This window comes from Lepisma saccharinum, chromosome 25 (genome assembly GCF_977018435.1).
Source record: "Lepisma saccharinum chromosome 25, izLepSacc3.1, whole genome shotgun sequence".
Taxonomy (NCBI): Eukaryota; Metazoa; Arthropoda; class Insecta; order Zygentoma; family Lepismatidae; genus Lepisma; species Lepisma saccharinum.
In genome coordinates, this window is record NC_139253.1 from 41,370,511 (window position 1) to 41,385,706 (window position 15,196).

Consider the following 15,196-nt stretch of genomic DNA (forward strand, 5'->3'; position numbering starts at 1 on the left):
ATAATCCATCAACATCGAACATCAGTATAATATAGTGTACTTTAAAAAGTAATTGCGTCACCTTGGTATCAATTTCTTCTTGTTTCACAAAATGGCTTCCCAGCTGCAAAATATTCCAACCAACATAATATTTCCAGTTACTTGTTCCCAACGGAATATAAGTTGGAAATCTTAGATTAATGGCATTGTTATCGCTTATGGATATGAAAAGACAAAGAAGGATTTGTTAGATTTCCTCGCAATAGGCTCACAGCATGAACAACGATAATACTATGAGTTACTCCGCTGTCAACACAAAGCGTCATTTGAAACATGGAACGTCACTTTACGCGCTGGAAAGTACAACCGTGTTATTCTATCTTCATATTTGTGATTATCTTAGCTGTTATTTTCATTACGGTGCTGCAGAGAAGAAATTTGGACACTAGTCTCTACAGCATACAGTTTAATTATACCCAAAACCATTCCATGAAAATGGTTTTGTACTGGAGCACGATATTTCGAAGGAACGAGTTCAATTTCGGTAAGGGACAGACAGGATTCATTGCTAACAAGTGTAAATTTACCAACTGCTTTACAACTTACAATAGAAACCTAATACCCATTGAGAACTTCGATGCAATACTTTTTCACGGTGCAAGCCATGGTAAATGGAAACCTCCAGGGAAAAGAAAACCTCATCAAAGATACGTTTTCAGCGATCACGAGTCACCGATGTACACAAAAGGGGATTATCCAAGTGATGTGGAGTTCTTCAATTGGACCATGACGTACAGGTGGGACTCCGATATACCACAACCTTATGGATTTCTTACAAAACCAACATCTCCAATTCCTCAAAATTTCTCACTGATATCCACACCACAGAAACAGTCAGGTAAAAGTGTGACCAACAGAACGAAGAACAAAGTTGTGGCATGGTTCGTCTCAAATTGTGAAACGCAAAGTCAACGTGAGAAGTATGTGAAGGAATTATCGAAATATTTGCCAGTGGATATGTACGGAAAGTGTGGAAAGTTAAAATGCCGCAGCAGAATGAATTCCGAATGTTACAAAATGCTCGATAAATCATACAAATTCTATTTATCATTCGAAAATTCATTGTGTAAGGATTACATTACGGAGAAAGTGTTCAGGATATTAGAATTCAATGTTGTCCCAGTGGTCCTTGGTGTTGGAACTTACAAAGATATCTTACCTCCCATGTCATACATAGACGTTCGAAACTTCACTTCCCCGAAGGAACTGGCCGAGTATCTTCTGTTCTTGGACAAGAATGATGATGCGTACAAGAAATACTTTTGGTGGAAGTTTTCGTATAATGTGTATAGTGGAAACAGCTACGGATTTTGTAAGTTGTGTGAAATGCTTAACGGTAATCTTCCACCAAAGAGCTACAGTAGTATAGACAAGTGGCTTCGTGAAGATAAATGTCAAGATGTTAGTTTCTTAAAAACTTAGAATGCTTTTCTTCCTTGGTGAAGTTCGAGTGATCCGAGATATTTTCCAGGAATTTTTATATAACTAACCCTGTGAGCAACAAAAGTTTGGAAAAAATCTGTTATCATATGAATATTATTATGAGCCCATAAAGAGCTCATTTATTAGAACATTTGCCATACGTATTCCTTTGATCATTAATTTCATAATTAACTTATCCTGTAGTACTGTTTTGGGGCATGATAACTGAGTGCGAAGAAACGCATTCAAGGTTCACTCACATGACAATCGTAGGGGGCGGGGGGGGGCAGAGTAAGATTTCATATTTTCCCTTCAGTCATAGAAACATTTATTATTATTATTATTATTATTATTATTATTATTATTATTATTATTATTATTATTATTATTGGTTTATTATTAATATTTTTGCTTTTATTGTTATGATTGTCATCATCATCATCATTATACTTTACGAATCATAAAATTCAAATTGAACTGAAAATCCTTGAGCGTGTATATTCAGACTACACTATATGATTTAGATAGAAACTGGGTTCGACTTGCTTCCTTTCCATAAACATTTATCACTTCTTTTATGGACAGATTTTTGTCTTCAAAGCAAATATGTCAAACAGAGAACACTTAATCTACTGTCTTTCATGATGCCTCTGATCTATCTTTTTACGTGTTGAAGTGTATTTTAAAATAAAGTAATAATTCAAGATGAAGGGGTGTTAATTATCAAACCAGATCCCGACTTCAGGAAATGATTTCCCAACTATTCAAAATCGCCGAACAGCCGAGAAATTCCAAAGGTTCTTATTTAAAAGGGGTTAATTCTTGATATTTTTGCACTATAAGTTTCTCTGAAATTCTCCAGAAGTTCTTGAAATTAGCATTTTTTATTCAAGAAGTGCAAAAATGATCGCTTCAAGAGGAAATACCATGTGACCGTAGGTTAGGCCATTTAATAATAAACTAGGTGCTGAAAACTTCCATATTTCAAACAGTATTGTTAAAGAAATCATGTGACAGAAGTCATTTTAGCGGGTATATATGTATCACGATTTAAAGCAACACATGTCTTTCAAAATGTCTTAAACACTCTTGGACGATGCAACATTTTAAAATTCCACAGTTGATACAAATTACTCTTACTACACTGATATTCCACATTTTCTATAAAAAAATATAATATAGGCTATATATATATATATATATATATATATATATATATATATATATATATATATCCGATTGTAAGGTTAGGTTCACAAATGAGCGATTCCAAACCTGGTGGAAGAGAGATTGTACATTTTATGTGTTTTGTAGAATGTCTCTCTTTCTTGTATGTACATTCACGGACATCTCTGGGTTGTAACAATCCCATCAACTTTCAATGTGATCGTTAAAACCCAGAAGTGTCTACGACTGTACCTATTACACTCAAATATATAATAATAATATGATGTATATCTTTGTTATTACCACATATACAATTTTGGTTTTGTACAATCCGAATATTTTGTAAATGACTTTTTTGTAGTTGTATATTCGACTTAATGCGATTTAGTAACACTACCACATTCCTTGTACCTTTCAGTTTTGTAAACCAGGGTCTGGAATCATATGATAACAATTATATATATTTTCAGCCATGCTGAATAAATTATCCTTGGCAAGTCCTAGGTCCGTTTATCAGTTTTACTCAATATAGAGCTTTCGAATGCATGAGATTTGTTACTCAATGTGTTTATCTTAGTTCAGTTCATACTGTTTGGTTTCAGACTTTCCTTCTTTTCTAAAGATAATACATATCATGGAAGAGTTTATTAAAATGTTGGTATTTCCTCCACGTGCTGTCAACATGTGAAAAAGAGGACATCCTGTAAAAACATATTCATTACTGTTGATTTATGTTGAGAGTTATGATTATTTCCATAAAACAACGCTAAGTGGCCAAAATGGAATTCTCTGGACAAAGAAGTTACACTTTCTAGTGCCTATTAGTAATGACATATCTGAGTGCAAAACACAACCACAAGGTTGTAACTTATTATGTGTTGTAATATACATATTCATTAATTCAATCCTATTTGTTATACCCAAATATAAGGTCATTATATTTAGTTTTTTTTTTTTAAAAAAAAGCAATTGATCTATATTGTTGACTTTTGATGAAGAAGTGAATATGTCATGGAGTTGTGTTTAAAATTATGTTTACAATATGTTTATAAAGCCATGAGTTTCCTATCCTATCAACTTAAAGATGATTGAATCATGAAAAAAAAACTGATCTGCTAAACTTATTGCAGATCCATAACCAAGTTTTAACAGACATAGCACAATTTCTGTGTCAACATAACATTATCTTAAATCCTCTAGACTTACAGAATATTCAATACACTCATATAATCTATCAAATAGCAAATACATGAACAGACTGTACAAGTAATTGCTGTCATGATGCGCTAGAATATAAAAGAAAAAAATAATACAACTAGCCAAAATTTAATTTGAAGCTGCTATATTTCTTAAATCAAGTTGCATAACTAAGAAAAAATTGTATTAATGACTGGAAATTGTGCTATTAGGTGTTAGGCAAAGTCTATTTTCACCCACATTATTACAATTTCTGTTGGTTGTTTTGTATTTGTTTCCTGCTATATCTATATTGAATAACTTGCCTGTTGTTAATTCAGGATTTTCATCAATATCTGTTTGTTTCACAGTGTACTACAAAGTAAAACTTGTCTATGTATGTTTTTAGTACTTAATATCAAATTTTCAATTCTAAAAGTGCATAATAAATATCAGTCTGCTTTAAATTGCCCAAACTATATTACTTGTGGAAAGTGGGAAATACTGTTTAATTTATTTGAATCATGGTTTTGTTGACCTTCCACGACTTTCCTTCCTCACCCGAGGAGTAAGGGAGATTCGCCACTCATTATACTTATACAAGAACCTTCTGCCAAAATATATAAATTTACCTGGTTACAAATTTGTCAAGCTATATGTTTAAAGCCTTATACAGGGTGATCGAAAAGTCCCCGAACCCAAACTTCAAAAACAATTTTCGCCGGTCGTTATTATGATAATGTCAAAATTTCTCGTGGCGAGGAAATGAACTACGAGCAGTGCTGGTAACAAAATAATCAGGTAAACCAAACCAACAGTTAACCTAAACTGTGAAAGCAAGGAACAAGTTGACCTTACCTGCGTGATCGTGTAGATCTTTCTCATTGGATATCTGGGTGGATGTAGGCACATCACAAGAGATGCTGAAAGTGTCCCCCATGCTGCATCATGCATAAACGTATGCGACGGCACATGTTTCGTGCTACGCGATGCAGAATAGGCACATTAATTGCAGTAATGTACTGGGCAATGTTGGTTTTCAGGGTATCTAAATCGTGGTGATTATTTTCGTACACTTTCCCCTTCAAATAACACCACAAGAAAAAATCGGGTGAGGTTAAATCAGGTGATCTTGCCGGCCAAAGCCCTGATGAAATCAGGCGGTCATCACAAAATTCACGCAGAAATGCCATGGTGGCATTGGACGCATGGCATGTTGCCCCGTCTTGTTGTAACCACACATCTCGTTCATAGGCGTCCAAAAGCGCGATAAACTGCTGTATAATGTCCTGGTACACAATAGAGTTCCTCTAACAAAAACACACGCTCCTCCACCGACAAACTCATCCTTGCAACTGGCGTGATTATTTTGTTACCAGCACTGCTCGTAATTCATTTCCTCGCCACGACTGCTAGCACCACTCGCCAGCGCCATCTCTTGTGTCGTGTACAGCCAAGACCCTCGCAAACCAGCTTCCACAGAAATTATTACATTATCATCATAACGACCGGCGAAAAAAAAATTGAAGTTTGGGTTTGGGGACTTTTCGATCACCCTGTAACACTCCAACTAGTAGATATAGGAATTAGAAATTCTACATTTTTACAGTACCAATGAATATGTAAAACTTCATTAGTATCTGAGATTCCCATGTAAATAAAGTGTCTCAATTGAAAAACAGGGCCTCCCCCATGGCGCAGTGGTAGCGTCATTGCCTTGTAATCAAGGGGTCCCGGGTTCGATACCCGGTGGAGGCACAAGTGGTTCGGATCCCACTTTAAACTGTAGGTCCAGTCCCGATTAGCCTTACTGTGCATAAAGTGGACTTAAAACACAAACTCAATTGAAAAACATACTTTTTTATGTTTATAATATTGGTGCAACATGCATGGATAAAAATAGAAAGAAAGGAACGATCGGAAATGATATCAAGTTATGCGTCTGCATATTTGAAGAGCTCGGGTGTAAAACATGGTAATGACTTTTTGGTCATTTCTGAGTTCATTAAGAAAAGAAGGTTATTAGAAGCTATACTGAAGATAAATTGTTTTCGTATTGTGTTTACCAATTTCAGAAGACTTCACTGAGTCCAATGCAAATTGTATAATATGGCTATTTCACTCAAAAAATTGAAGGATGGCACATTTTACTTTGTAACTCAAAAATTACCATAATGTCACTTACCATTTTTTACACCAGAGCCCTTCATTTAAGAGTGCCACACTCTTAATACAATCCCTAAATATTTCATAAAAATGCTCATTTGAGGTGAATGTTCATTTTGTTGCCAATTTTTACTTCCTTTTTGGATTTTAGGGAAGGTGGCTGTAAGAGAAGGTAAGTGTTCACATATTTTGTACCAATCACTACTAGAGTCGAACAACAGGTGGCTTTCCAGGTGAATTTCCTTGTGGAATTTGAACTTTTTGTTATTGTGAGCGTTGCTTTCTCTCCAGGAGCTATTAAAAATTTGTCAATATCCCCTTGGACCCGGGATGGAAGTATTGTGGTAACATGATAACTTTTGATAATCAAAAACATGCGAGAAACGTCAAAAAACTAATTTTAATGACATGAAAACCATATGAACTTGATCTTGTATCTGAGATATTATGTACAAGGGAAGAGTCTTCCAGCAGGGGCTACAACCAATAATAAATCTTCATTTTACAGAAAGTGCTGTTTCTTGAAGTTACTAAACTAAAGAAATCCTGCAATCTATTGGTAACCACCTGAACGCCATATTACAGAATACTTCAATGAATGAATGGAAATGTTTCAATCTGGTAATACTAGTGAAATGACGTGAAATCGGATAAACCTCCGATAAGTTTGGTTAAGTATAACTATCTATATTGTATTTTTTTAGCTTGAATTGGAAATTTCTTAATATTTGCCTCTCACAGGGGCGCCAAGTTTCGAAAAACATTGGGCGACTCAAACACTTGAGTTATAAATTAACAAGAAATCTCATAAATCCAGCTTTTCTTATATCATGATACTACTGCACACCAACAATGCATTCTTACTTTTATTTTTTTAAACAAATTCTGTTGTTTATTGATTTCAAAAAGCAATCCATCACGAACCACGATAACAAAAATTAAATAACAAATAACAATAATAATAGCAATATGAAGAAGGCAAATTATTGGATGGGCTCGATCTCCACAGGCCATATAAGTTCGCGTCATTTAAAGTTGAAAAAGTATTTAAACGATTTGGAAATGCCCTCTGTGGAACGATTTGGAAATGGCCTCTATGGAAATTAGCTGATAAAATGAATGGCACAATATACCGGTTGTCCGAATTGAAACGCCCTAATTTCAAATGCTTATATTAAGCATAATATACAGGCAATAACAGTGTGATAGGTGGTACATGGTAGCTTAGCTGTGAAAATTTTAAATAAGTAATGAATAATTAGGATTCGTTTATTTTGTATCGTTCCAGGTGGTGAAAAGTGAAACATATCTTGATATGTTAAACAATTTTGTGTTCCCTCAGATAACACATCGACACCAAAAACTGATTTTCCAGCAGAATGGAGCACCTCCACACTGGCATTTGGCAGTCCGGAACATATTGAATGAGGAATTCCCTTAAAAATGGATTGGGAGAGGTGGTCCAATTTTTTGTCACCCCGGTCTCCTGACATTACTCCCCTGGATTTCTTCCTGTGGGGACAGATATGTTAAGGACATGGTCTATGCAACAAAAGTGACAACTGTAGGACAGCTTCGTGAGAGGATTCGCGGTGCTATTGAGACAGTTACGCCACAGATTCTGCAGGCAACCAGGAGAGAAATTGAGTATCGCCTCAAAATTCTCCATGTCACTCGTGGGGCATACATAGAAATTTACTGATTGCACAGACAAAACTTCATACTCATGTGTATTCATTGTTGTATAAATCTTTTGAATGCATTAAATACGAGCGGTACTACAGTCGGTTAAAATTAGGGCGTTTCAATTCGGACACCCTGTATTCTGTGATGGTCTAAGGAGGCGAAGTTCAGTTCTCCAATAAAAATGACCCACCACTTCTAAATGTAACTTGATAGCTACTTGTAACACATTAATCAACAACTCTTCTCTGGTACAGTGGTACAGTGGGATTCACTAGTATTGCTCGGCAAATTGTGCATGACTATTTTAATTTATCTTGCATCCTATGTGTTTTAAGCGATGGATTTTTAAGTATGCTGGTGCAGAAGTTGTCAACAGCTTGTTTTGAGTTTTCTTTTAATTCTTGAAGTTCTTATTGGGTCAAATAAAGTGCACGAGCATGGTAATGGACAATTTGCACGGTGTTACTCATGGATTGCACTGTACATAACGACCTGGACCAGGTGGATGTAAAGTGTTATTGAGCTTGAATGTACTCTGTAGACCAAAATAATTCAGATCTGTTTATGTATTGAGTTTCGTGTACTCCTCTTACGCCCAATAAAATCAACTAATCCTACACAGAGAACCCCAAATGTGTCAATTAACATAAGTACATTGACTCCAGTAATACATTATAGCGTATAAACGAATGATGCATTTTGGTGCATCAAAATACACAGAGAAATGCATCAAGGGGTACTTTTGTCACCTTCTATGCCGTGCGACACACTAAAAATGCATCAATTCAAAAGAAACAAAAATACTACGTTTAACTGTCAATTTGTACACCAAATGTGTATTATTAACCTTGATTTTATGTATTTGGAGTTCTGCGAATACATGTGTGAGTTGGATATATAGTAATTGAGTCTTATATATTTTTACACACAACGTGAAACTAAATTCCCAAAAAAAATATAAAGAGCAAATTTATGACACGCTGTCTTCTTCATTGTTGCAATGATTCACTTGTAAACAATTACAAGAAGCTAATGCAAAATGTTTCATATATTTGAATGATGCTGCATTGTTTAGCTTTCATGCCAAACAAGAACAAATAGTAAACGACAATGGAAGATGTAATTATAATAAGATAGGTTAAACAGTATTGCAAACCAGTTTAAAAAATCTGCAGTACACGTGTGAATATGAATTAATGCACCTTTTCCCTTTTTTCAATTATACATGTAAATCATTGTGAAAATTAAAATTTGCAACTTACTTGTTTCTTCATTTTGAGTGTCCAGTCATTTCCATAATTTTATTGCCATTATTTTGATGCGGGAAAGTTTTATTTTCAGTTTAATAAACTATCAAATTTAGGAGCATATATATATATATATATATATATATATATATATATACATATACACAATACATACACACACACATATATATATATATGCGCTTTGGGAACATAAGGACCAAAGCCTCTTTATATACTCACCATTTGGAAAATTCTTGTTTTGAAGACAAAATACTGTGTAGATTCAGCACATTGTCACTTTCCTTATATTCCATCATAACAGAGAAGATAAAGCTTTTTAGCAATTAACCACATCTCCACACTCTGTCTCGGGAATCTATGGAGCAAGGTCACGCATAACGGTAGAGAAGGTGAGAAAGCAAATAGGCAGAGCAAAGCCGTGCGCTCTGCTGTAAACGACAAGTAGCAGAAGTCGCGTTTTCCCTTCCATGCACTCACTTTCGCTCTCATCCGTTCATTGTTCCAGCCCTCTCGACTCACTACTTGCGCAGACTTAATTTCATTCGCTTGCTACAGAGATTCCTGAGATACAGTATCGCGTTGATCAAAGAATGTGATTGTAAATCAACATTTGCTGATTTAAGAAGAAGCACATTAAAATCATATTTCTTGTAGATTTAGTTTCAGACTACACAGTACCATGTGTACTGACTTCCAAAATTTTGTAAGAATATAGATAAGCGATTAGTTGGATTGAGCTATTAGTTACGTTTTTGGTTCATTATGTTAGCAAATGTGTCTAGTGAAGTTAAATTCTATGCACGTTGGATGTATTTGCAATATTTTGTTTTATGTAACTTCCAAGAAATTGCCGTTGTGACATATAGGCTACCTTTATGAAGCAATTGTTCACATTTCCATAGCACTTTGGCGGAAAGTTACTATTAAGCATTTGGCACAACTTACACATAAAGTAACTATTTTTATTGTGTACATCATATGAAGACTTCCACCAAAAATATTTCCTGTACTCCTCGTCATTCTTGTCCAAGAACAGAAGATACTCGGCCAAGTCCTTTAGGGAAGTGAAATTTCGAACGTCAATGTACGACATAGGAGGTAAGATATCCTTGTAATTGGCACTTCCAAGAACCACAGGGACAACATTGAATTTTAATACATTAAACAATTTCTCTGTAACGTAATCTTTGCACAATGAATTCTCGAATGACAGATAGAACTTGTAGGTTGTTTCAAGCATCTTGTAGCATTTCGACCCTTCTGAACGTGAGCAGTTTAGTCTACCACACTTTCCATACACATCCACTGTCACATATTTGGATAACTTCTTCACATATCTTTCACGTCGACTTTGTGTTTCACAATTAGAGACAAACCAAGCCACAAGTTTGGTCTTTGAGTTAGGTACCACACTTTTAACTGGATTACTTGGAGGTAATTTTGTTAGTGAGAAGTTTTGCGGAACTTGAGTTCCGTGTTTTGTTAGATATCCGTAAGGTTTTGGAATGTCCTAATCCCACCTATACGTCATCGTCCAATTGAAGAAACTCTATGTCCTTGGGTTCTTCACAGTTACAAATAATGGTGTTTCTAAACCAAAGAGCACATACCTTTGGTGAGGTTTCCTCTTGTCTGGAATATTTCTGTTCCTCTTGTCTTTAATATGGAAAATTATTGCATCAAAATTCTCAACTGGTATTGCATTTTTATCCGATGTTGCCAAGCAGTTGGTAAATTTACATTTGTTAACACGAAATTAATCTTTACCTCTGCGGAAAAACTTCATGTTAGTTAACGAAAAGAATAGTCTTGATGGAGTCGTTATGCGAGCGGTTAAATCCCACAGGCTTGATCGAGTCATCCATTCGAATTCTTTGTTGAACATTTATACATACGATAACAACAATAAGCAAAATGATCAAAATTGAATGTAATATCTTCAGTGACAAAGGCTCGTGACAATTTACTGTGAAAGTCATATCGAAGTTTCAAGTGAAAGAGAAAGTGTGACAGCAACAGCTGATATTCTTATCGTTGCTTGAAATGTTGACAGCAGGAAAGGAGAATTGAAGCAGTATTTCAAATTGTTCACTGTCTGCCTGTATCAGGGATTGATAAAATCATATCTCCGTGTTAGGATTTCCAAGAGGCTACCCTAAGGAGAAGTTAATTCCATGTCAATTTCTACATTCATGGTGCTACAGCCCCATAATAATCTCGAAACAAAAAAAAAAGTGATCCCCGACCCATTTGCTCCACAGATTACCGAGATAAACTGTATGAAATATAATTCGTCTTAAATAATCACACCATTTCATTACCTTAATCTGGTGACAACTGCTTTGTGGTGTACTTTTACAAGTCAATTATTTCTCATACTTTCATTTTATAAAATGAGAATGCTCTTCACAATATTTTCTTAAAGTTTTCGTTCGCTTGCCACACAGATTCCTGGGACAGGAGGCCAGTGCAACGAGGGGCGGGGGCGAGATGTCAGGGGCCTCGCCCGACAACAGATAAAAGCGATTTCATCAATTTTTTTCAGCATATATTTAAAATCTTCAGTAATGCTGCTCATATCATGTTAAGAGGTTTTTTGATAGGATTGTTCCCAATATGTCTTCTTACGTTTGAAACATATTACAGCTTCAATATATTTTTTTAAAAAATCAACACACTTTAGGAATTCGTAACCAATCACATTATTTTATCGTTCACAGATAATAAAAAGAAGAAAAACTTGTTGAACACCATCGTTTATTCACACTGTGAAATACGGTACGTATGTGTAACAGACAACGATAATAGTATCAGTATAAGTCGCTTTCACTTACAGCGTCAATATGACTTCTACAGTAAGATATTACGGATCCCGATCACTGAAAATATTATATTGTAGTTTGTTAATTTTGGTTATTCTAATTATAGTCTGCATCAATGTTCTGCGGAGAAAAAACACGAATGCTCCTTTGTACGCTGTGAAATTCCATCATTCACAGGACGATTCGATCAAAACTATTCTTCTGTGGGGAAACCACCGTACGACTAAAAAGTTCAACTTCGGAGAAGGTCAGGAACCTTTCCTTGAAAACAAATGTAAATTCACCAACTGCAGGACGACGTCCGATAAACACTTGATGCCGGTTGAGAAGTTCGACGCAATACTTTTCCACGCTGCAGTTCGTCACAAGTGGAAACCACCCAAAAGGAGACGTTCTCATCAAAGGTATGTGTTTCACACTTTAGAATCACCAGTGAATACACGTTTATATTACCCCAGGGCAGCGGGATTCTTCAACTGGACCATGACATACAGATGGGACTCTGATATTCCTCGACCGTATGGATTCGTGAAGAAACAAGGATCGCAAGACCCTCAAAATTTCTCACTGGTACCGTCACCTCAATTTCATTCAGTTCAACGTGTGGTGAGTAAAAAGAAGAAGCTTGCAGCTTGGTTTGTGTCTCGCTGTGAATCGCAGAGTGAGCGTGAGAAGTATGTGAAAGAATTATCGAAATATATATCAGTGGATGTGTATGGAGACTGTGGTAAGCTAAAATGCTCGCGTTCACAGAAATCACAATGCCTCAATATGCTGAACAAGACTTACAAGTTCTACTTGTCGTTCGAGAATTCATTGTGTAGAGATTACGTGACAGAAAAGTTGTTTAATGTGTTAAAACTGGATGTTGTCCCAGTGGTTTTTGGTGCTGCAAGTTACAAAGACATCTTACCTCCCATGTCATACATAGACGTACGGAATTTCACTTCCCCAAAAGAACTGGCTGAATATCTTCTGTTCTTGGACAAGAATGAAAATGAGTACAGAAAATATTTCTGGTGGAAGTTTTCGTATGAAATTTACAATAGTAAAAGTTACGGGTTTTGTAAGCTGTGCGAAATGCTTAATAGTAACCTTCCACCAAAGAACTATAGAAGTTTGGACAAATGGTTTCGTAAAGATGCATGTCATGATCCCAGTTTTTGGTAAACTGAAATTGGAAATGCAGCAGTAATTGGCAACCGACTGACAGGAATATTGTTTTCTTATTTTTACGAATGTAACAGTAATAAGAACCAATAAGGTATTTAAGATTTCTAAAGAGATGCATTGTGTTAATTAAAACGAATGTTGCTTTTTGAAATAAACAATTTTCACACTCAGTGACAATTGGAGTTTTCAGCAACTGGATAATTCTAAGAATTGATTTTCTCTTGGAAGAAAGGTACTTAGCAGTGATTATGTAGCAAAATGATGGCAAAATATTCAGTACTATAATCGTGTTAAACATTTAGATTTAGCAATCTGTGACGTGGAAGTTCGGCGGGGAAAGTTTTCTAACTGCGAAACATTTTTTCATCACCACAACACAAATAACTGTTGTGGACCAATGAGAAAATCATTGCGTTATTAACTTTTGTATCGAAGCGTTCATTCACTAAAATAATATCGATTATAGGGGAGAATAAGCATCAAACGAGCAAGTTATATATTCAATGTAAATAAATGAAATGAAAATGGCTAATATCGACGTTTGTGGGAAAAGTTTTCTTTGAAAAGTATTGAAGCTATTATCATATTTTAGAACCATTTTAAAATATATGTTACATTCTGTTAATTCGGAACGTAATTACAAAATATTCCATTGAAAATAGCTAATAGGAGCATCAACTTTTAAAAGTGTCTGTCTAATAATGAATTCATCTGGTGAAATTTACAGATGTCCTTACATTCCTGTTCCACACACTCAAAATTGACTTCAATGTTGCGTATATTACCTACAAATGACGTAAGTAAAATTATTTATCAGTATTTTCACAAAACACGGTATAAGCAAGGACGATGTTCTTTAATGAAGCCTCTTTTTGGTAGTCTATGAATTTTTACATGTGTACATGTGTCAGGCAGGTACCTATTAGGTTGCCTCGGAGACACTGGTTGTGTGATTTTAACATCAAATTGTGAGATAAGTATACTCTTAATTACGCTGTTTGTATTGCAAAAGACTTGGTTAACCCAGATTAAAACACGACACACTTAAAAACAATTAAAAGTGTTTTAGATTGATACAGGAAGAAACATAATGTAGCTTAATAGAAATTCAACAAGATCACATTTTTTAAGATGAGAATTATTTACCATACCTGCGAGAATGAGAAATATTATTGATTTCTCTGTAAACCTATTATTGATCAGGTGTTTGAGCATAGCCTAACTTGTCCGTTAAGCACCGAAATGTCAACCCCCCCCCTCCATTTTACACAATGGGCTACATTCTTCAACATTAACTGGACTCACAGCCAGTATAATTCTCTGTGGAGATTGTGTTGTTTCCTTTTCATGTATGTTTGGGATTGTCCTTTCACCAATTTCTTCTTATCGGTTTCCATATTCGCCTTAGCCAAAAGTGGCAGACAAGAGAAGTAAAATAAAGCTAATCAGAGCATAGTATATACACTGAAAAAACGGAGGCAGTTTTAAATATTAAATACAAAATGGCGGTTCTTTTATACTCAGTTGAATACAGTTAAATGCATGTATCATTGTCTACCTTTATTTATCCCTTTTAAATGCCAAGTTTAGATGTTTTTTCTTTCTCATACATGTTCTTATAAAATAGAAGACAAAACAATGAATAGAGAATAAGTGTTCACAGAGTGGCCCTTCTCCAAATTGAAAAGAAAATATTGCGTAAAAGAGTATTAATAATTCTTTTTCTATGTGGTCGAAGTGGATATTCCAAGGTTGGGAATACTTGGGCGAGTCTTGGGGATTGGTGTGGGGGATCGAACCTGGTTTTTCCTATCTGCGAGGAGGATGATTTACGCAAATGACTGGAAGAGGTTCAATCCCCCGCTTGTTCCCGCTTGCTTAAATTACTGATATGATCCATATGTTCTAAATATGATATCACTATCCCATTTACGAAGCTCTGTCTCAATCTGCTTGTTAAGTCCAACCCTGTGGTTCATTATGGAGCCACATATATATGATTCTAAAATAGAACTATTTTAAACACATCAAATATCACAATGTTGGAATGACCAGTCAGGATGAGAACTTGGTAAATAGATAGTGATATTATATTCAAAACGTAAGGGCTTGAAAACTCGGTTGACTCCAGTACTTGAAGTGGGAGGGAACACGTTCGTGTGTGTGTGTGTGCGCGCGCACCTGCGTCCATAATAGACCATAACTTACAGAAAGAAACCAAGCAATATGCTGAAAAACCAGTACAATATTGTTGAATATTTTAGAAGCAGTAATGTT

General features: G+C 35.4%; 1 protein-coding gene across 1 annotated transcript; it reads left to right on the plus strand.

The window, feature by feature from the left end:
- The first annotated feature begins 714 nt into the window (after positions 1 to 714).
- LOC145978751 (alpha-(1,3)-fucosyltransferase C-like) lies at positions 715 to 12,916 on the plus strand. The gene is made up of 3 exons (XM_083111561.1): positions 715 to 1,351; positions 6,122 to 6,142; positions 11,853 to 12,916. The coding sequence occupies exons 1-3, from the start codon at positions 715 to 717 to the stop codon at positions 12,914 to 12,916; spliced, it is 1,722 nt and encodes a 573-aa protein (XP_082967687.1).
- The last annotated feature ends 2,280 nt before the right edge of the window (positions 12,917 to 15,196 follow it).

Excerpts from the sequence above, each read along its gene's own strand:
- LOC145978751 (XM_083111561.1), top strand. The coding sequence starts at position 715 with ATGTACACAAAAGGGGATTATCCAAGTGATGTGGAGTTCTTCAATTGG. Across the intron at positions 1,352-6,121 it reads TGGAAACAGCTACGGATTTT|GGAAGGTGGCTGTAAGAGAA; the intron begins GTAAGTTGTGTG and ends TTTGGATTTTAG. Across the intron at positions 6,143-11,852 it reads GAAGGTGGCTGTAAGAGAAG|TCTGCATCAATGTTCTGCGG; the intron begins GTAAGTGTTCAC and ends TTCTAATTATAG.